This window comes from Megalobrama amblycephala, linkage group LG16, assembly GCF_018812025.1.
Source record: "Megalobrama amblycephala isolate DHTTF-2021 linkage group LG16, ASM1881202v1, whole genome shotgun sequence".
Lineage (NCBI taxonomy): Eukaryota > Metazoa > Chordata > Actinopteri > Cypriniformes > Xenocyprididae > Megalobrama > Megalobrama amblycephala.
The window spans coordinates 30,491,432-30,511,999 of record NC_063059.1 but is presented as its reverse complement, the minus strand read 5'-3'; the positions used below and the strand labels follow the sequence as shown (position 1 = coordinate 30,511,999).

Sequence of the window (20,568 nt, the reverse complement as noted above, 5' to 3'; positions counted from 1 at the left end):
AGGAGTTGTGGGAAATATGGACTCAAAAAGCATGCATGAATGTACTTCAAAAATGCACTTGAAACAGAATACAGTACCATGCAGTTACCTGTTCCTGTGCATCTATCCTCACTGCCTTATCTTTATTCAGAAATTAAACATGCTATTGTTTATAAATGTTCTTCCTGTATATACTGGAGGATGATCTCTTCATCTTCAGCTATAGAAATGAACAGATGTTTGTTTAGATACAACATTTTACATGTAATTTCACTTTCACAGCTGCCCCAGGTAAATATGAAGTACACTTCTAAAATGTGTTTAAAGTGGTCTATTTTCGCACACTTATTTTGTACTTAACATACTAAAAATTCTTCTTCAGTACTTCTTAAGATAATCTTAAGAACATCTATGGGTTCGAGTGTACTACAAGTGGTATCTAAATACATTTTTTAAAAGCACATTTCATATTTCACTGTCTCAAAATAGCAGTTAACTTAGGTAGTACTAAACTAAACTAATTTTTATTTTATTAAGTACAAGATTAGTGCATGAAAATAGAGCACTTTAAGTACATTATAGAAATGTACTTTTTTCACCTGGGACAGCAGCAGAAAAAAAATTGCAGCTTGAGCAAATATTTCTGACCCTTCAGACAAACAATGAGCATTTTACAGCAGATTTTCAAAGCTGGAAAACATTGTTTGACAACAAGTATTCATAGCACTAAAAAGTTATTTTCATATTATTATTAATATTTGGGTGTAAATGCATTTTTATCTGATATGTGAGATAATCAATGGTACGGCATTCTCACCTTCATTATTTTCATAAGGGCTAAAGAATGGGTAGAGTTTCTCAGTGAAAGACTGACCAGTGAAAGAATAAATGTGAGATCTGGACTCCACATCATAAAAGGAGACCAGACCCTCCTCATAATCCACAAACACACCAACTACCTGAGGATTCACTCTCAGAGACAGAGAGACAGGAGGAGATTCACAAGCCTCATACTGATTCTCAGTCCTCAGAACTACAATCCAGTATCCATCCTCAGGAACTGCTGTGATGTTTCCCTTCCTGTTAATGGATTCTCTGGCCACTCCTAAATCCCACTCAGTCTTTCCCTTTACCTGCACCTCAAAATAAAATTTCCCTGAGCTGAATCCCTCTTTTGCCAGGACACAGCAACAAGTGTCAAACCTCTTTGGGTTGTCTGGGAGTTTAAGCTCAATGTCTCCACATGCCACTTGTTTCCCATCATCAGACAGGATTAGATATGGAGAAGCTGTATCAGGATCCAGAGTCACATCCACTGAGAGAGAGAGAAAGATGTTGGTATATGATTTTAAACTCTTATTGTATGACAATGTAATCAAACACAAGATTGTACCTGCATATCGCTGCATCTTCTTCAGCTCTGTAGAGGCTAATGACAATAAAAGATGAGAGAACTTTAATACAGTTTGTATGTTCAGATTATATTCTCTGATGGAAGTTTGTGTCTTTACTGGTTTGATCAATTTGTTTTTTATTTTTATTATTATTTGTTTTTTCTTCTTTATGCTATCTGGCTACAGAGTTGGTACAGTCCACTTACTATTCTGGCAGGAATTTAGGATATTTAAGCCAGACCTTCTCAGCCTTTGGGGAGAAAAGAGGGGTCAGTGAGATAAACTGAATTTTATGTTTATGCTGTTTAAGTAAATTTACTTTGTTCTCTGTAAGATAGAACAAGTGTACACTGTGTAAAGCGTTTGTAAGGTTTTTTTTTTTTTTTTTTTGAGGCTCACAATGAGTCAAGCCCAGACCAAAGGTGCACTAGCTTGTCTCCACAGAGAGGGAATGGAGAGGGCGTAGAAGAGTTGACAAAGATGCTACAGACCTTTATGCAGACACAACGAGCCAGAGAGGATCATTTGGAAAAAGAAGCCCATCGGCAGGAGCACAGATGGCGCGCCTTGCAACATCAGTTTACTCAGTTGCAAACGGAGGTCCAATGGCAGAGACAAGACCAGCTGTCATTGGGAGGTGTGACAGCTCAGGACTCCTCCCTGCCATCTACCACTGTGGCTCCAATACATTGCATCGTACATCATACCCAGGGCAATGTCCAAGGAGCCCAGGGTACAGGATCAGCACAGGATGCTGTGACTGGTCAGTGGCATGGACCTTCTTGCATGGGCTGGCAAGGCCCAAAGATAATGCCACTACAGGAGGACGAGGATAGTGAGCATTACTTGACCACCTTTGAGCGGATTGTTCAAGCCTGGAGGTGGCCAAGAGAGGATTGCATTTAGTGCCTCTTCTCACAGGCAAGGCACGTGCTGTATACATTGCCATGGATATTGCAGACACTTTGGATTACAACTTGGTTAAAAAAGCTGTGCTGATTAAGTTTGAAATTAACTCTCAGATATACAGACAGTGGTTCTGAACTAATTTCATACAAAATGGTGAGTCACCAAGAGAACTCCAAGCGAGATTAAAGGATCTTTATGAAAAGTGGATGACACCAGGGCAATGGATTAAAGAGGAGATTGGGGATTTTATCATATTGGAACAGTTCCTCAAGGTCCTCCATCCCGAGATCAGAACATGGATTAAGGAGCATAACCCGTCTTCATCAAGGCAGGCCGCAGAGTTGGGTGACACATTCATTGCAGCAAGACGTTTCTCCTACTATTTGGGGTACACTCAAGACTGGTCTAGCAGCACATCAGTTAAGTCTGGGGTTGGTTACAGAAGTGGTCATACTTTTAACATACCAAAGGTCCTAACACACACACTCCACAAGTTAAGACCCACAATAATACTAAAAGACAACAAGCTTCAGAGAGACAATATAAAGTTAGACATCCATTTCTATGTTATGTGTGTAGTCAGCAGGGACACAAGAAAGCAGAGTGCCCAGTACAGGCGGCTAGTAGCACACACCTTTGCTATGTTCTGAGAACACTTGACACAACATTGATACTGACGTCGCAGTAATGATAGGGGCAGAGTGTTCAAAGCTTTGGTAGATACAGGCTCCAGTCAAACCCTAGTCAGACAAGAATGCTTTAAGGATGCACAGACACTCTATAAGGGTAGTTTGAAAGTACGGTGCATTCATGGGGATGAGTGAGAATATCCCACAATTGATCTAGAAATGCAGACTGAGGGACAAGGCTACTTTCTGACTGTTGGTGTTGTCGACAAGGCCCCTTATTCAGTCGTGTTGGGTAGGGACATACCAATTTTAGCTGACTTATTACTGGACAAAAAGGAAGTAGCAGACATAAGGGTAGTCACAAGAGCGCAGTCAAGACAGCTCTCTGACCAATGCCCTTTGCAAAAAAGAAAGGAAAACAAAAGAGAAAAACAGCAGCAAAAGATTAAGGGCACAGCGATAGTCGAGGATCTTCCCAAACCCAGTGATGACAGTTTAGAGGCTGTACCACATGACATTGTAGATCTGCAGAGACAGAATGATTCTCTAAAACCGTTGTTTGCCAAAGTTTGCACCAAAGACTTGATGAGCATAATTTCTGACAAAGAACAGTTTCTGTCGAAGGATGAGAGATTGTATCGGCAAAGTAATGCTGGAGAACAGTTGGTTGTCCCCACTTCTTTAAGAGCTATTGTGTTAAAGTTGGGTCATTCCACCCCTTGGGCTGATCATTTAGGCCAACAGAAGACTCTGGCTAGACTCTGGCCAGAGAGATGGCATGGGTGAATGTTTCAATCACACCTTAAAGTCCATGTTATGCAAGTTTGTGTCATAGACAGGCTCTGACTGGGACCAGTGGCTATCATACTTTTTGTTTGCCTATAGAGAGATTCCCCAGGCTTCCACAGGATACTCACCATTCAAGCTGCTCTATGGCCGCCAAGTGCAGGGGCCATTGGATGTCCTGAAAGAGGCGTGGGAGGGGGACAAAAAATGAGAGAAAACCAACATAGTATCCTATGTTCTGAAAATGAGGGAGAAGATGGACACTATGTCAGAACTAGTCCATGACAACATGACCAGGGCCCAATAGCAGCAGAAAACATGGTATGACAAGTCTGCAAGGAAAAGGACACTCATACCAGGCCAGAAGGTGTTACTCCTCCTGCCAACTTCAGACAATGGCCTGCTTGAAAAGTGGCAAGGGCCATATGAAGTCCTGAGAAAGGTGGGAGAAACCAATTATGAGCTCAGCATTCCAGGACCAGGAAGTCTCTTCAGTGACAGGCCTGTGAGGACTGATGTGACTCAGCATGATATTCGCCTTCTGTCACAAGGCCCCATCCGGCAGACCTTCCGCAGAACACCAGCACGACTTTTCCCAGACCTGAAAAAGGAAATTCAGGCCATGTTGGATCTACGGGTTATTGAACCATTAAAGTGAAGTGAGTGTTGCAGCCCTGTCGTCCTTGTACCGAAGAAGGATGAAACGTTAAGGTTCTGTGTGGATTTTTCAAAACTAAATTCCATCTCAGCCTTTGACCCATATCCTACGCCTAGGGTCGATGAATTGGTGGAACGTCTGGGGAAAGTAAAGTACCTGAGCACGTTAGACCAGTGTAAAGGCTACTGGCAGGTACCACTGAGTGACACGGCTAAAGAACTGACTGCTTTCCGGGCCCCATCAGGGCTATATCATTTTAAGGTCATGCCGTTTGGACTGCACGGAGCAGCAGCTACTTTTCAGCGGCTGGAAGAAGTGCTCTTCTGGGACTGAGGACTTTGCGGCTGCCTATATTGACGATGTGGTCATTTACAGTGCATCCTGGAAGGAACATCTGCATCACTTAGCAGAGCTGTTTTGAAGAATTCAAGATGCAGGACGTGTGGTCAATGCCAAAAAGTGTAACCTAGCTAAAGTTTCCTACCTGGGCTATGTGCTGGGAGGAGGCTTCATAAAACCACAAGTTGACAAAGTTGATGCAGTGCGCTCATGTCCTCAAACTGTTTCCCCGGGAGACTAAGTACTCTACCGTAGAGAAAGAGGCACTGGCCATTAAGTGGGCCTTGGACACTTTGAGGTATTACCTGATCGGAAAGGAGTTTACCATAGAGACTGATCAGAGAGCTCTGCAGTGGCTCAACCATATGAAACAGAGTAATGCAAGGATTACTCGTTGGGCTTTATCTCTGCAACCATTTAAGTTTGAGGAAAAGTACAGGGCAGGGGCCCAGAAAGTAATTGCTGACTTTCTGTCCCGCCACACTGAAGAGTGACAGACTTTAAGGGGAGGGGTGTGTGACCATGAGATGCGTTTATTTATGTATTTATATTGTCACCTGGTCAGTGGGATATACAGTCCTTACATCTATTATTTCCACACTATAAACAATAAAACTGTTTATATTTCGAAAAGTTTAATTATCTTTGTCGTTCGTCATGTTTTGGTAAGATGGCATTAACTGGAGAATGAAGACGCTGTGGGGGATGTTCGGTGATAGGTTCACATATCAACGAACATCACAACATGGTTCATTTATCAGTTCAGTTTTCATTAAATAAGGACATGACATGACACATTTGTTTTGTTACTATACGTTTATTTGTAAGTTTGATAAGTAAAGATGATTGCCTTTGTCATCTGCTCTGGCTTAGACACAGCTGTTCACTTCCTGGATGGATCGGGAGTTTCCCAAGGGGATGGGCGCTTTCAAGGTTGCGCATTTAAAGGTCTGGAACAAACCAATTGTTTTTTTTTTCAGGTGTTTTCTTTTGACAAATGTACTGAATAAGTAAACATTTCTAACTGTTATACTTAATAATTGCATTTTCTATATCTGTTTATTTTCTGTTTCAATGGCTGTCCTGTTCTTCTTTAAACATGACATCAATGTTTTTTTTAATTTTTATTATTATTTGTTTTTTCTTCTTTATGCTATCTGGCTACAGATTTGGTTTGTAAAGTCTACTTACTATTCTGGCAGGAATTTAGGATATTTAAGCCAGACCTGCTCAGCCTTTGGGGAGAAAAGAGGGGTCTGTGAGTTAAACTGAATGTTACGTTTATGCTGCTTAAGCAAATTTACTTTGTTCTCGGTAAGAAAGAACCAATGTATGCTGTTTTTGGGTTTTATTTTTTATTTTTTGCTCATTTATTGTTTTGTTTATTCTTTAAGTTTTTTTCCCAGCTCTTGCTACTTGAATAAATAAAAAAACACTCTTTGGATTATCCTGGTGTTCGTCTATGCCTTTCTATCACGTACCTTGGACCCTAACGGCATACCCTATGACACTGACATTCTCTTACCAGTTTTGTTGAGTTTCTCATTTAAAGTCTCCTGCAGCTGAATCAAAGCTTTCCTTAGATTTGTCACGCTGACATGAGTGTCATTACTGATCTCAGTCCAGCTGCTGGTGTGTGCAGGTCTGCTCAGGGACGGGTAAATCTACAGCAGGAGAGAGCAGAAATCCCTTAGCATGGGGAGTGTTGTGCTGTGATGTGAGCAGACAGAAGGAGCTCCACTGACCTGTAGGAGGTACAGGTGATCCTCAGTGTGTGAGAGCTCGTCCAGATCAGTGTCTCTCTTCATTAGCTCAGTGATCTCCTGCTGCAGCTCTTTAATGAGCTCTTCAGCCTGCTTCTCTGCTGCTTTCTGCTTCTGCTCCATCATTCTCCAGCAACTCAGACTGACATCTCTCAATGGAGCGGATCAGATCAGTGAAGAGCTCAATACTCTCTGCTTTCTCTTTCTCTGACACTTCCTGACAAATCAGTGAATTAATAATTTTTAAGAAATATAAGATTTCTACTAAGGATTTTTATAAAATTTGATTAAAATATTCCTGCGAGTACACACTTTTCTGAGTTTTGCTGAGCATTTGAGGTCTTGAATCTTCTTCATTCTGTCCTGGATCATCTGGTGCATGTCTGCCTGCATCTTTATCAGCTGAGACTACAGACAGAACACAGATACTCAACAGATTCAACACCATCTAACTCAAATATCTTGTTAAAATGTTGTTGTTACCTTCCTCTCTCGGCTCTCCTCTTCTACAGAAACAGTGTTGTGAGTCTTGTGGTCTGTCACAGCACAGAGAAAACACACACATGTCTGATCATCTCTACAGAACAGCTCCAGCAGTTTCTCGTGTTTCTGACAGATATAGTCCTCAATATTCTCCACAGGATCGATCAGTTTGTGTTTCTTTAAATTTGGGACTCTCTGATGAGGCTCCAGGTGAGTTTGACAGTAAGAGCTCTGACACACCAGGCAAATCTTCAGGGCTTTCATCTTTAGATCATCACAGATGTCACAGAGAACCTCAGATTTATTCTGACCAGATTTTCCTTTAAAGAGCAGCACAACCTCTCTAAGTGCAGTGTTGATCTTGAGGTCGGGTCTTGTTATGAAAATTTCTTTACATAATGGGCATTTGTCCGTAATTACAGACTGTTGTCCCAGCACTGGTTCAGGCAACTCTTACAGAAGTTGTGTCCACATGGAGTGCTGACTGGATCAGTGAACACATTCAGACAGATCGAGCACTGGAGCTCCTCTGATAGAGGACCACTGGACAGAGCTGAAGACGAAGAAGAAACACCATTTATCACCTAACTGATTTACACAAGAAAATGATAAAGGCAAAATCTCATCAACAATTAGGCTAGAAATTATTAGGCTATAATATGCAAGAAAGAATAAAGCCTAGATCAGTGTCATTTGATGTGAGTTCTTTCCTTTAGTTACTGACTTGTTAGAGGTTTATCCAGACCCTTCCTGGCCTCTTTTTGTTTTGTTGATGATTCTGCCATTGTTCTTTTCTTCTCTTTAAGCTTATAGGACAAAATCACCACACACAACACAAAATCAGCACAGTTTTATCCCACACAACAGCTGTAATATAGTTTAAAGTGTGTTTCTTTTTTTTATTTAATCAAAAATTTCAACTTTAGATATCACTTCTGTGTTTCTTTCTGGTTCTTACAGTTTTTTTCAACTGCTTACCCACATAGAAGGCGACGTTCTAGTGACCTCACGCAACGTTCCCTAAAAGTTCTCTAAAGGTGATGAAAATTCCAAACCTTTACAGAACATTAGGGACGTTCCTAAAACGTCCTCTTTTGGTAATGTAAGTGCTGCAGTTCCTTATATGACTTTCGGGCGACGTTACATTTTGGTTATTTTATGGTCAAAAGAAAACGTTACAAAGAGGATATTTGGGATATTAACAGAACTTTCCCACACGGTCCTCTGTTGGTCATTTAATAACATTCCCGATATGAGTTTAGGGGGACGTTCCATTTTGGTTATAGTATGGTCGCGCGGGAATGTTAAAAAGAGGACATTTGGGAAGTTATCAGAACGTCCTATAGTAATAGTCTCCTAAACATTCCCAGAACGTCCTGAATGTTCCCTGAATGTCTACCAGATAACATCCCCCAACCCTTAAAAGAACTCCACATCGTGATCCTCTCTGAAAGTTCTCGGAACGATACAGGTGACAGGTTACCCTGCTAGAAATTTTACGTCCCCACTGGTGTTAAGGATGTTGTGTAGTAACGTTCCCAGAAGGGTCAGTGATGGTCTTTTAAGGGTTGGGTTTTTTTCTTTTTTTACGAGTGTGGTGTCCTGTTATTCAGTGCAATACTTACTGAGACCACTAGGGGGAAACAGATGTTATTAGGAGAAATACAAATAGAAAAGAGGTGAAGAAAAGAATAATGATGAGCACGAGTTGCATGTGCGTTAAGAGTTAGTAATAAAGAAAAGATGTAACCTGTTCACCTGCTGTGGCCTAGCTTCATATTGATACCTTCAACACAAAAATATATATATTTTTTTAATTCATTATGAGTTTTCAGCAGTGTCTTTTAGACTCACACTGACATCAGCGTATGAACCTCAACAATGGTGACAAAATTTTCAGATAAACAGATTAACTCTAAGCATCACAAAACAAGCAACTGAAGTCACAAAAAAGATTTTTGTTTATTGTCACCATTGTTGAGGTTCATATGCTGAATCTTGATGTCTGTGTGAGTCTACACAATCCTGTCTGAATAATTTCTGCATAATAATAAAAACTTTCAAAATATCAAAGCAGGACAGGACTTTATGTGTTATCATAGGACTGCAATAACATGAAATGAATACAACATTCAGAGATCAGTGAACAAGTTCCCTGTATGACAACCAAATCAATATAATCAATTTTTTTCTCTATTTTTTTTTTTTTTTTTTTTTTTTTTTTTTAACAAATGTGTTTTAGATACACACAGTTAAAGAACTAAAGCAAGCGCTTACCTCTGTAACGGGGATATTTATAAATTTTGATAAAACGTTAACACCTCAGTTAGAAGATTTGTATGAAAGAAATAAAGTCAGTTCACTAATATAGTACACTTGACAGAGTGAATGAAAACATGTGAGTGAATTCAGACACTGATGAACACCTGCTGTTAACAAGCAGAATCACTGAAGGAAAGAGGAACAAGAAGAACAGAGAAAAGATTAAATCAACTGAAGATAAAAGAAGACATTAAATCTCTCAAGATCTGATTAAACAACTCCACAAACAGCAGAACGTCCTGAATGTTCCCTGAAGGTCTACCAAATAACATCCCCCAACCCTTAAAAGAACTCCACCTCGTGATCGTCTCTGAAAGTTCTCAGAATGATACAGTGACAGGTTACCCTGTGATAAGTGAAGATGCTGAGATCTAGAGAGATCTGTTAGAATTTTGTGTGTCACCATTGTGCTGGAGAGTAGCGCCTGTGCTTCAGTCAGTGATGATCCAGGAACACTGATGTTATGCTGCATGTTGCTATATTTAAAGGCAGTAACTGTGTAGTTGCTGATGCAGTGATACAGTAGTGACATTAGTTCATACATGTGCTGTTGTCAGCTAATGACTAACTGCAAGAGATTTGCATTTTAAAGAAACACTAAAAAATTGTCCTGTGAATTTACAGTAAAACACTGGCAAAAAAAAAAAAAAGTTGTAATTTACAGTTCTTTACCGTAATCTACATTCCAGTATGTTGCTGTAAAAATACCATGCACTCAATGAAATCTTGTCAACTAATTTCATTTGCAGAAATCGAAATTGGCTGACTGCCATGTAATATAGTACACAGTTCATAAACTAATATTTATAACTAAATGAGCATTTTATTCACTTGAACTTATTTCATTTCCACTAAAAAAACAATATTACTAAAGTAAAAATAACCAAATTAATACAATCATTAAAACTAGAAACATCAAGTCAGCTTAAATCTCTTGCAGATAACAGTCACAAGCAAATTACTGTTTTTCTACAGTTTGTTGCAGTAAAATGAATTTACAGTTTATTACTGTAGAAAAGTGCTTCACTATGCATGTTTTTTCATCTTACACATTTAACACTTTAAATCTGGTTAAACATCACCTGATCACATTTTCTTTTTTCTGTTTTTGCTGTAACAAAAGTGTTTAAAAAACACAGTTACAAAAACTAAAGAAAAACTAATGTTAAATAATAAAGGGTCAAGAGCACAACTAAAGCAAATACTGACCTCATGGTAATGGCATGGTAATGTCAAACGAAACAAAACAACATCTAAACCTCTGTTAATTCTCAATAAGAACTTCTGTAGACGTCTGACAGAAATAAAGTCTATCTGGTTAGTAATAAGTGAAGCTGGTAATGCTGTTTGTGGAGTTGTTTAATTAGATCTTGAGAGATTTAATGTCTTCTTTTATCTTCAGTTGATTTAATCTTTTCTCTGTTCTTCTTGTTCCTCTTTCCTTCAGTGATTCTGCTTGTTAACAGCAGGTGTTCATCAGTGTCTGAATTCACTCACATTTTTTCATTCACTCTGTCAAGTGTACTATATTAGTGAACCAATGTAGGGTATAGTGAATGAGGGTATAGGGTGTGATTTAGAACACAGCCTCTGAATGTTGACTTTGAATGCTGTTAACTCACAGTATATTCCTGTAGTCTATTTTCTCAAAAAGTACTAATTTGGCAGTTTTTTTACAGCAATTTTTTACAAGAAATTTGAGGAAAATTTGTTTTTTTTTAGTTTGAATTTTTTTTTGTTAGTCAATTTAGCTCTAATTTTCAAGTACATTTTTTGACAAGGGCAACAGGGACATTCTGAGAACATTTCTAAATTAAATATGGTTCCCTAAACGTTCAGAGAATGTACTGAATGTTCTGTGAAGGTCCATCAAATAATGTCCCCCAAACCTTAAAAGAACGCCACATTGTGACCGTCTCTGAACATTCTGGGAACGTTATTAGGCAACGTCCTTAACACCAGTGGGGACGTTCTGAGAATGTTCTGTGAACATAAAATTTCTTGCGGGTACACACAAAATCCTTACTTGTCACACAATTTCAGAAACCTGACACTCAAACACCTGAACCACACACCAAATCTGCAAAATCATACACTAATTCTCAGCCTTCAACTCAGTTTTCAATTTCATAAAACACTTTTGCAAAACACAACTCTCTATGTAACACACAAAGATCTAACAGGAAGTATCTTAATTTCCTTTTTCAAACACAGCCATTGTTTCTGTCCAACTACACATGGTTGATGTATTTCTTTTCTTTCGTTTTGTGTAATACTGTATTCACAACCACAAATGCTTATAGTAAAAAAAATTTACAAAGGAGCTCATGAAAGAAGAGCTTTAGGTTTTGAATAACTGTGTTGATATATCCAAAAATACAATATTATGGCAAAGGTGTTTGCAACATAAGACGAGGGTTTGCTTTTGAGATGTGTTTGTGATATTTTGAATGCAGTGCTTCATTTTGCAAGAGATGTGAGGCATTTTGCATTTTGTGTGTGCAATTCTTGGATTTGCGAACAGTTTTGAAAAAAAGAGGGAAGTTTTGAAAATGTGTGTAAGCAGTTGAACACACACTCACACACTTTCCTTTAAAATCAATCAAATTACATACTCTCAGTACAGTTCTGATATCATTCCAATGAAGCAAACTCATCAGAATTTAGCAAACTGGTTGTGTTCTTGACCAATGCATAAATATTCCAGTTACTGAAGCAAACCACTAATATTAAAAACACATTCAGTAAAATCTTATAGGCTATTACTTTTACTTACTTATTAGTGAGTATCAGCTGTGGTCTTAGATTATCTGAATAAATTTTCTGTTGTTTAAGAAAAAATAGTTCAGTTTTCAGACTGTTGTTGATCAGTTTAGTTTCACTTTCTCTAAAGTAGAAATCATGAATTTAATGACTTTATATGATGACAGATTTTAATTTATGCTTTTTTCATATATATTTAATTAGGCTTTTATTCATATATAATTATTTCTCAATTAGGCATACAATTACAACTATCTCACCTAAATGTTTGCTCACTCAAATGTATTTGTGTTTTTACAATGGGGTAATTTTGTTGCAATAGCTCAAAACAGCTTGATTTCAAACTTTGAATTGAATTTAAAAAAAAAAAAAGGAATTAAACAGTCAGCAAAATATTAAGAACAAATAAATACAATAGAACAAAGGTACAAATGAAATTAATTTCTTTATGTTTTTCAGGTAGGTCTAACAGTAGTAGGGCTATTCAGGGAAGAAATAGTAACAAACAGCAAAAACAGCCATAAAAACAGTCAAGAGTCAAACTGCCTAACTGAAGTAAGCACTGACCTCGATCACGGTGACATCAAACCAAACTTATTTTCAACAAATCATCAACATCTAAACCTCTGGTAATTCTCAATAAGAGCTTCTGTAGGCATGTGACAGAGATAAAGTCAGTCTGGTTAGTAATAAGTGACGCTGGTAATGCTGTTTGTGGAGATGTTTAATCAGATCTTGAGAGATTTCATGTCTTTTATCTTCAGTTGATTTCATTGAAGGCTGTGGCTGAAGTCGTAGTTCTTGTTGTTTCTGTCCTTCAGTGATTCTGCTCATTATCACCTAATTATCTCATTAACTCCAGCATGTTTCTGTGTTACATTTAACAGCCTGTAGTGTGCACACTGAGCAGTGTTCATTTCATCTGGGCTAACCCATGTGGGGCCTCCATGGAAACCGTGGACAAAAATATCTGGGCCCCAGTTAGACAGCCCAGGTTACACCCATCTGGGCCCCACCATGCTATGTTGGCTGGGAAAGGAGGTTTTGGTCTTAGATCCATTGGTCTTAAATCCGTTGATTAGTGTTTCCTTTTCTGTTTATAATACAAGAGGGCTTTTTGAGAGAATCGAAAGATTTAATGTGGTCAGGCCCCACGTGATAAGTTTTGATTAGTTTATTTCTGATGAGCTAAGAAGTACTCAAGACAGAGTTCTATGTTAAAAGAAGTCGCGTCATTACCCCTGTTAAGGCTGGGGGTCTTGGGGTCAGGAAATGGCTCTTTTGGTCAAATTAAGATTTGTTTGGTCATGTTCCTTGTTGATGAAGTCATTGGTAAGTTCTGTCGAGCAATGCCCTACACTGACTAAAGTGGAACAACTTCAGTCAAAAGTGGACGACCTGGAGAACAGAGGTCGACGAAAAAAATTTGGAATAGTTGGCCTACCAGAAGGAGCGGAAGGCTCCGGTCCACTCGCGTCGTTTCTCCATTCATCCATTCCGAAATGGCTAAACCTGCCTGCAGACTCTCTCACCCTGGACATTGAGTAGGCCCACAGATCTCCTTCTTTTGCACCTAGCAATACGAATTCATCCCCGAGGAGTGTTCTGGTTCTGTTTTTGCGGATTACAGAAAAAGAAACTGTTCTGAGGGCAGAGTTGAAGAAGACAATTACCCACGTAGGCACGGAGCTTCGGTTTTACTCAGACTTATCCTCCAGTGTCCTGCAGAAATATCGCAAGTTCACCTCAGTTGTCAAGATCATGGTATCTCGTGGCTTATATTGTTTTTCACAAAACCTTTGCTCTCTAGAAACCCAGTCAGTTTGGGTTAAAATTCTTTGAAGTTCAAGTATTAGCATTATAAACACTAAATTAATAACAACATATGAAATTAAATTAAGAACATGCATCACAAAAACAGGGAATGTTGGACAATAAACAACTTGATTTTGCAGTGTTGTCTAATGTCTGTTAAATCTTTTGTATTTAACCAGAAAAAACACATAAACGAATGACTGTAACTATATATTACTGCCTCTGAAATAAAGCAACATGCAGCATAACATTGACATTTTCTGGCTCATCCTGGACTGAAGCACAGGCTCTACTCTTCAGCACGATGGTGACCCACAAAACACACGATAGAAACCCTCTTAATCCCAACAGAACATAAAACACTAACAGATCTCTCAAGATCTCAGCATCTTCACTTATTACAATCCACACTTTATTTCATATTAAAGTTATTATTGAGAATTAACAGAGGTTTAGATGTTGATGTTTTATTGAATAAAATAATAAAGTTTGAAGTCACCGTTCTGGTGGTCAGCGCTTGCTTTAGTTGAGCTCTTGACCCTTGACACTTTAACATTAGTATTTTTCAGACTGCTTTAACTGTGTGTTTCTGATGCATGTTTATTAGCAAAAAAGAAAAAAGAAAATCTTTAATGACAGTCATCATAAAGTGGTCTGACTCACTGATAGCAGATTCTGGTCTCTTAATTGTTTAATATCAGTTGTAATTTAAAGTACCAAAACTTTTGCAGTGCTGTAATACTACAAACTATTTTTTTTTCTGTCAAGGTCATGCAGGCTCATACAGATATCAAGAATACAAAAAACAAAAAAAACCAACAAAAAATTCAGATCAACTCACAACATCACAAAACAAGCTACTAAAGTCACAAAAAAGCTTTGTTGATTGACCTTTTTTTTTATACGCTTTTTAAAGTAAAGGTTTAATTTTGAATTTGATCGTAATAATTCAGGAAATACCTGTAAAATAACAGCGTTTTTCGGTTTATTTAAATTAGGATATTTTACTTTAATTCTACAGGGTTTTTTGGCTGTCATTCATTTGACCGTTTTACCATTTAACTGTTTTGTTACTGTTTAATTACTGATTATTTTTGTAATTTTACATTTGTTTGTAATTTAAGAAAACAGAAAAAAATACTGTATAAAAAATACAGTAGGCCTAAATTTTCTGTAAAAAAAAAAAAAGAATTACTGTAATTTTTCATTAATGTCATAACACATAAAATAACAGCCGAGTTGTTCATTTACATACATTGTTTGTAATTTTACAGAGTTTTGAGTATAATTTAAAAGAAAAGAAAATGACCATAAAAAATCACAGTTATTTTCCATAAAATTAGGATTTTTTTACATTGTAGGAGCCATACTGATGACTTAATTTAAAAACTGTGCTATTGCGCTTCTGATTTGGCAGTGAAATTGTGAAGATGTGAAGGATTCTATGGTCCAGTTAGTATTTTCACCCCATAATGGCGGTCGCGCTACCGAAGCGCCATCTAGTGGCTGTTACCCAAAAAGTATCAAAGTGTCGTCTCTTGTGTTCTCTTTACTACCTATTCTATTGCATGTCATGCGCGAATCGGTGGGCGAGGCTTAACAGGCAGGAATGAAGTAGGCGTTGATCTTCTTCTGCAGAGGCGGTGCTTGCTGCCCTTTGACGTCATAGATCCCCACTTTGTAAATCCTGTCGTTTTCTGGGTCTGGTGTCAATTAAAGCTTTTATTGGACTAACAAGGAAGTTTTTGGACTAACAAGGAACATTTATACAGTTGAAAAAAAATACAGCAGATTTTCAAAGCTGGAAAACATTGTTTGACAACAAGTATTCATAGCACTAAAAAGATATTTTCATATTCTTATTAATATTGGGGTGTAAATTCATTTTATCTGATGTGAGATGATCAGTGGTGCTGCATTTTCTCCTTTTTTATTATTATAAGGGCTAAAGATTGGGAAGAGTTTCTCAGTGAAAGTCTGACCAGTGAAAGAATAAATGTGAGATCTGGACTCCACATCATAAAAGGAGACCAGACCCTCCTCATAATCCACAAACACACCAACTACCTGAGGATTCACTCTCAGAGACAGAAAGACAGAAGGAGATTCATAAGCCTCATACTGATTCTCATCCCTCAGAGCTACAGCCCAGTATCCATCCTCAGGAACTGCTATGATCATCCCCTTCCTGTTAATGGATTCTCTGGCCACTCCTAAATCCCAGTCTGTCTTTCTCTTTACCTGCACCTCAAAATAAAATCTTCCTGAGCTGAATCCCTCTTTTGCCAGGACACAGGGACAAGTGTCAAACCTCTTTGGGTTGTTTTTGAGTTTAAGCTCAATGTCTCCACATGCCACTTGTTTTCCATCATCAGACAGGATTAGATATGGAGAAGCTGTATCAGGATCCAGAGTCACATCCACTGAGAGAGAGATAAAGATCTGAATCACAACTTCTCAATATGACAAATTTATCAAAAAGAATGTATTGAGTAGGCTTTGGTATATGATTTTAAATACATCACTGATTTTTCTCTTATTGTGTGACAATGTAATCAAACACACATAAGATTGTACCTGCATATCGCTGCATCATCTTCAGTTCTGTGGAGACTAATGAAAATAAAAGATTATGAGAGAACTTTAATACAGTTTGTATGTTCAGATGATGTTCTCTGATGGATGTTTGTGTCTCTATTTGTAGAAAAGACCCTTATTCCTCGTCTGGGATCACGTAGAGCTTTGAAGCTGCACTGAAAGTGTAATTTGGACCTTCCACCTGGTGAACCCCACAGAAGTCCACTATATGGACAAAATCCTGGAATGTTTTCCTCAAAAACCTTAATTTCTTTTTGACTGAAGAAAGGCAGACATGAACATCTTGGATGACATGGGGTTGAGTAAATTATAAGGAAAATTTAATCCTGAAGTGAACTAATTCTTTAAAGATTCTTTCATATGCAAGACAACTTTCCCTTTTCCCACATTAAATAAGATCATTACTGTCAAAATAAAGTCTGACATTCTCTTACCAGTTTTGCTGAGTTTCTCATCTAGTGTCTCCTTCAGTTGAGTCAGAAATCTCATCAGAGTCTCCACACTCACATGAGTGTCACTAAGACTGATCTCAGAGCAGCTGCTGGTGTGTGCAGGTCTGCTCAGGGACGGGTAAATCTACAGCAGGAGAGAGCAGAAATCCCTCAGCATGGGGAGTGTTGTGCTGTGATGTGAGCAGACAGAAGGAGCTCCACTGACCTGTAGGAGGTGCAGGTGATCCTCAGTGTGTGAGAGCTGCTCCAGCTCAGTGTCTCTCCTCTTTAGCTCAGTGATCTCCTGCTCCAGCGCTTTAATGAGCTCTTCAGCCTGCTTCTCTGCTGCTTTCTGCTTCTGCTCCATCATCTCCAGCAACTCAGACTGACATCTCTCAATGGAGCGGATCAGATCAGTGAAGAGCTCAATACTCTCTGCTTTCTCTTTCTTTAACACTTCCTGATAAATCAATTAATAAATTATTTTGGTTACTTCAGCACCTTTTTTAGAAAGCAAATTAAAACATCATAATACACAGAATATTTAACTTCTTTAATTATATTTGACAAAAATTCACAAATGCAATCTCTTTGATATTTCAATTGTTTCTCATAGACAGCAATTAAATTAAATGGAAATCAAAATAAAAAAACTTGAATACATTTTCTTCTCTAATATTTTTACATAAAAAAAATTAATAAAAAACATCCCAGTAATCTCACATTTACAAGTAAGCTACTCACTTTTCTGAGTTTTGCAGAGCATTTGAGGTCTTGAATCCTCTTCATTCTGTCCTGGATCATCTGCTGCATGTCTGTCTGAATCTTCATCAGCTGAGACTACAGACAGAACACAGATACTCAACAACAGATTCAACACCATCTAAGATGAATGTCTTAACATTTGTTGTTGTTGTTACCTTCCTCTCTCGACTCTCCTCTTCTACAGAAACAGTGTTGTGAGTCTTGTGGTCTGTCACAGCGCAGAGCAAACACACACATGTCTGATCATCTCTACAGAACAGCTCCAGAGGTTTCTCATGTTTCTGACAGATATAGTCCTCAAGTTTCTCCACAGGATCGATCAGTTTGTGTTTCTTTAACTTTGGGACTCTCTGATGAGGCTCCAGGTGAGTTTGACAGTATGAGATCTGACACTCCAGACACATCTTCAGGGCTTTCATCTTTATATCATCACAGATGTCACAGAGAACCTCAGATTTACTCTGACCAGAGTTTCCTTTAAAGAGTAGCACAACCTCTCTAAGCGCTGTGTTGATCTTGAGGTTGGGTCTTCTTTTGAATGTTTCTTTACATAATGGACACGAGTAGATCTGAATGTTGTTCCAGCACTGGTTCAGGCAGCTCTTACAGAAGTTGTGTCCACATGGAGTGCTGACTGGATCAGTGAACACATCCAGACAGATCGAGCACTGGAGCTCCTCTGACAGAGGACCACTGGAGGATGACAGAGCTGAAGAGGAAGAAACACAATTAATCACCTTCATTTAGAACTGATTTACACATGAAAATGATTAAGGCAAAAACTCATCAACAATTAGGCTAGCAATTAGTAGGCTATTATATGCCAGAATAATAATAATACATTACAAATAAAAGCAAATAATTTGATGTGAGTTCTTTCTTTTAGTTACTGACTTGTTAGAGGTTTATTCACACTCTTCCTCCTGGCATCGCTTTGTTTTGGTGATGATTCTGCCATTGCTCTTTTCTCCTCTTTAATCCTATAGGACAACATCACACATAACACAAATTCAGCACAAAGTTTTATCCTACACGACAGCTGTAATATCAACTTTAACTTGTATCTTTTTTTTATTGTAATCAAAATGTTCGACTTCGTATTTCACTTCTGTGTTACTTAGTCAGAATTTCATGTAGTTCTCGATCATTTCAATAAAGCAAACTCATCAGAATTCAGCAAACTAGTTGTGTACTTGACTAATGCATAAATCCTGGTTTTGCTTAATATATTTGCTTAATATTCCAGTTAGCCTACTGTAGCAGACTACTAACATTAAAAATACATTCGTATTCGTAAAATGCCATAGGCTATTAACGTTACTATCACTTACTTATTTGTGAGTATCAGATGTGGTCTCAGATTATCTGAAAGAATTTTCTGTCGTTTAGGAGAAAAACAGTTCAGTTTTCAGACTGTCATTGATCAGTTTAAGTTTCACTTTCTCAAAAGCTCTCACTCACCAGCAGTGAAGTCATAGCTCCTCCTATCTTTTCTCATAAAACATAACAGATTTACTTAGCTTTAGGTGCGTTCACGCGGCCTCGTAATTCCTGTAGTTACGACATTCTAGCTTGTAAAAAGCGTTCACGTCCTCGTAGAGCTCGTAATTACAGCTTGTAAGCTGGGAGTTTCCTGAAAGCTCCCACATGTACCACGTGGCCGCTGTACCACCTGACCGCTGTAGATTCATTTAGGCGTTGATAGTGCTGCCATGGAAACGCATAATTCCCAGTCCAAGGACCAAAAAGGACGAATATAACGTCACGTGTTGTTATCTCAAGATTCCGGTAAATACGAGGTGACGTGAACGCAGCATTTGTAGGCCTACTAAATATCAGATTGTGCTGTATAAAACATCTTCAATATTAAAGACATAATTCCTCAAATTCAATAAAAAGGTTATTTTGTGGGCATAACATCTATTTACATAATTTGTCATGCACCTTTTTTTTTCAGAAGCACAAGGCTATAACAAAAGTACAGTACAAAGCAACCTGTGTGGTGGTCTGATTCATTAGTATATGCAGTGTAATAGACTTGCTAAGAGCAGTGGTTCTCAATCCCTAAGTACCCTATACAGCAGCGTAGCCAGAAAAGTGACTCTGGGTGTGCATCAGAAAAACTGGGTGTGCCATATTTATTGTCCGATTAATGTGCAACCGGACAAAATATTGTAATTGAAATTGTTGTAGGGGGGTCTGGGAGCATCCTCCCCCATTTTCGGGATTTTAACGACGCATTCTGGTGCACTCTGACAAGAAAATAATTGTAAAAAACAACATTTGCTTTAAATAAAAACAAAACAAACAAAAAAATGATTGACGGCTGGGCATTGACACAAATTTCACCATTGGATTTGATATTGATTCTGAAGCTTGTGGTTTGATTTCGATTTGATTTCCTTGATTCATTATTGACTAATTTGGGGCCCGTCAGGGTAAAGTTGGTTTTATATTCGCACATTCAGACATCCGTATTCAATAGCCTTGTTAATCAAACTACATTGGACATTCAGTGGACATTCACAAGTAAATATGCCATTAAAACAATACTTGCCTATTTTGATCGAATGTGAAAAATGTTGTAAGTTGACAATCGTTGGTTGTCAATATCATGTCGCTGCTTAAAATTCGCAAACATTAATTTATTGCACATTTATTGGAAAGTCTGAATTTACCAGAAGTCCGAATGTGCGAATATAAAACCAACTTTACCGAAGTGCCCGTCAGGTACAGCAAATTTCCTCAAAGAAAAAAATCTCTCTCAACACTGTAAATTATACAGGGAACCACAGCTGGTAGCCTACATCACTATAATATTAAAAATTAATTTATTTGTAAGCTACTTACATATAAATTACACAGTTTTTATAATAACGTTATAATAAAAAAAATTATGACAATTATAGGCTATTTCTACTCATTTTTATATAG

At 38.1% G+C, this 20,568-nt stretch overlaps 1 protein-coding gene and 1 pseudogene across 1 annotated transcript; both read right to left on the bottom strand.

Moving 5' to 3' along the window:
* Positions 1-479: 479 nt before the first annotated feature.
* Positions 480-12,159, bottom strand: LOC125248375 (annotated as a pseudogene).
* A 1,919-nt stretch (positions 12,160-14,078) lies between these two features.
* Positions 14,079-19,279, bottom strand: LOC125248372 (E3 ubiquitin-protein ligase TRIM39-like). The gene is made up of 9 exons (XM_048160200.1): positions 19,096-19,279; positions 18,966-19,012; positions 18,529-18,614; positions 17,790-18,343; positions 17,614-17,709; positions 17,096-17,329; positions 16,873-17,014; positions 16,418-16,453; positions 14,079-16,263 (listed from the first exon to the last, which is right to left on the bottom strand). The coding sequence occupies exons 1-9, from the start codon at positions 19,108-19,110 to the stop codon at positions 15,722-15,724; spliced, it is 1,752 nt and encodes a 583-aa protein (XP_048016157.1). The 5' UTR covers positions 19,111-19,279; the 3' UTR covers positions 14,079-15,721.
* Positions 19,280-20,568: the final 1,289 nt, after the last annotated feature.

Bases quoted from the DNA above. Each gene is read 5' to 3' on its own strand.
- LOC125248372 (XM_048160200.1), bottom strand. The intron at 18,344-18,528 runs GTCAGTAACTAA...CTTCCTCTTCAG, and splicing joins TGTGAATAAACCTCTAACAA to CTCTGTCATCCTCCAGTGGT. The intron at 16,454-16,872 runs GTAAGAGAATGT...TATTTTCATTAG, and splicing joins TGAGAAACTCAGCAAAACTG to TCTCCACAGAACTGAAGATG.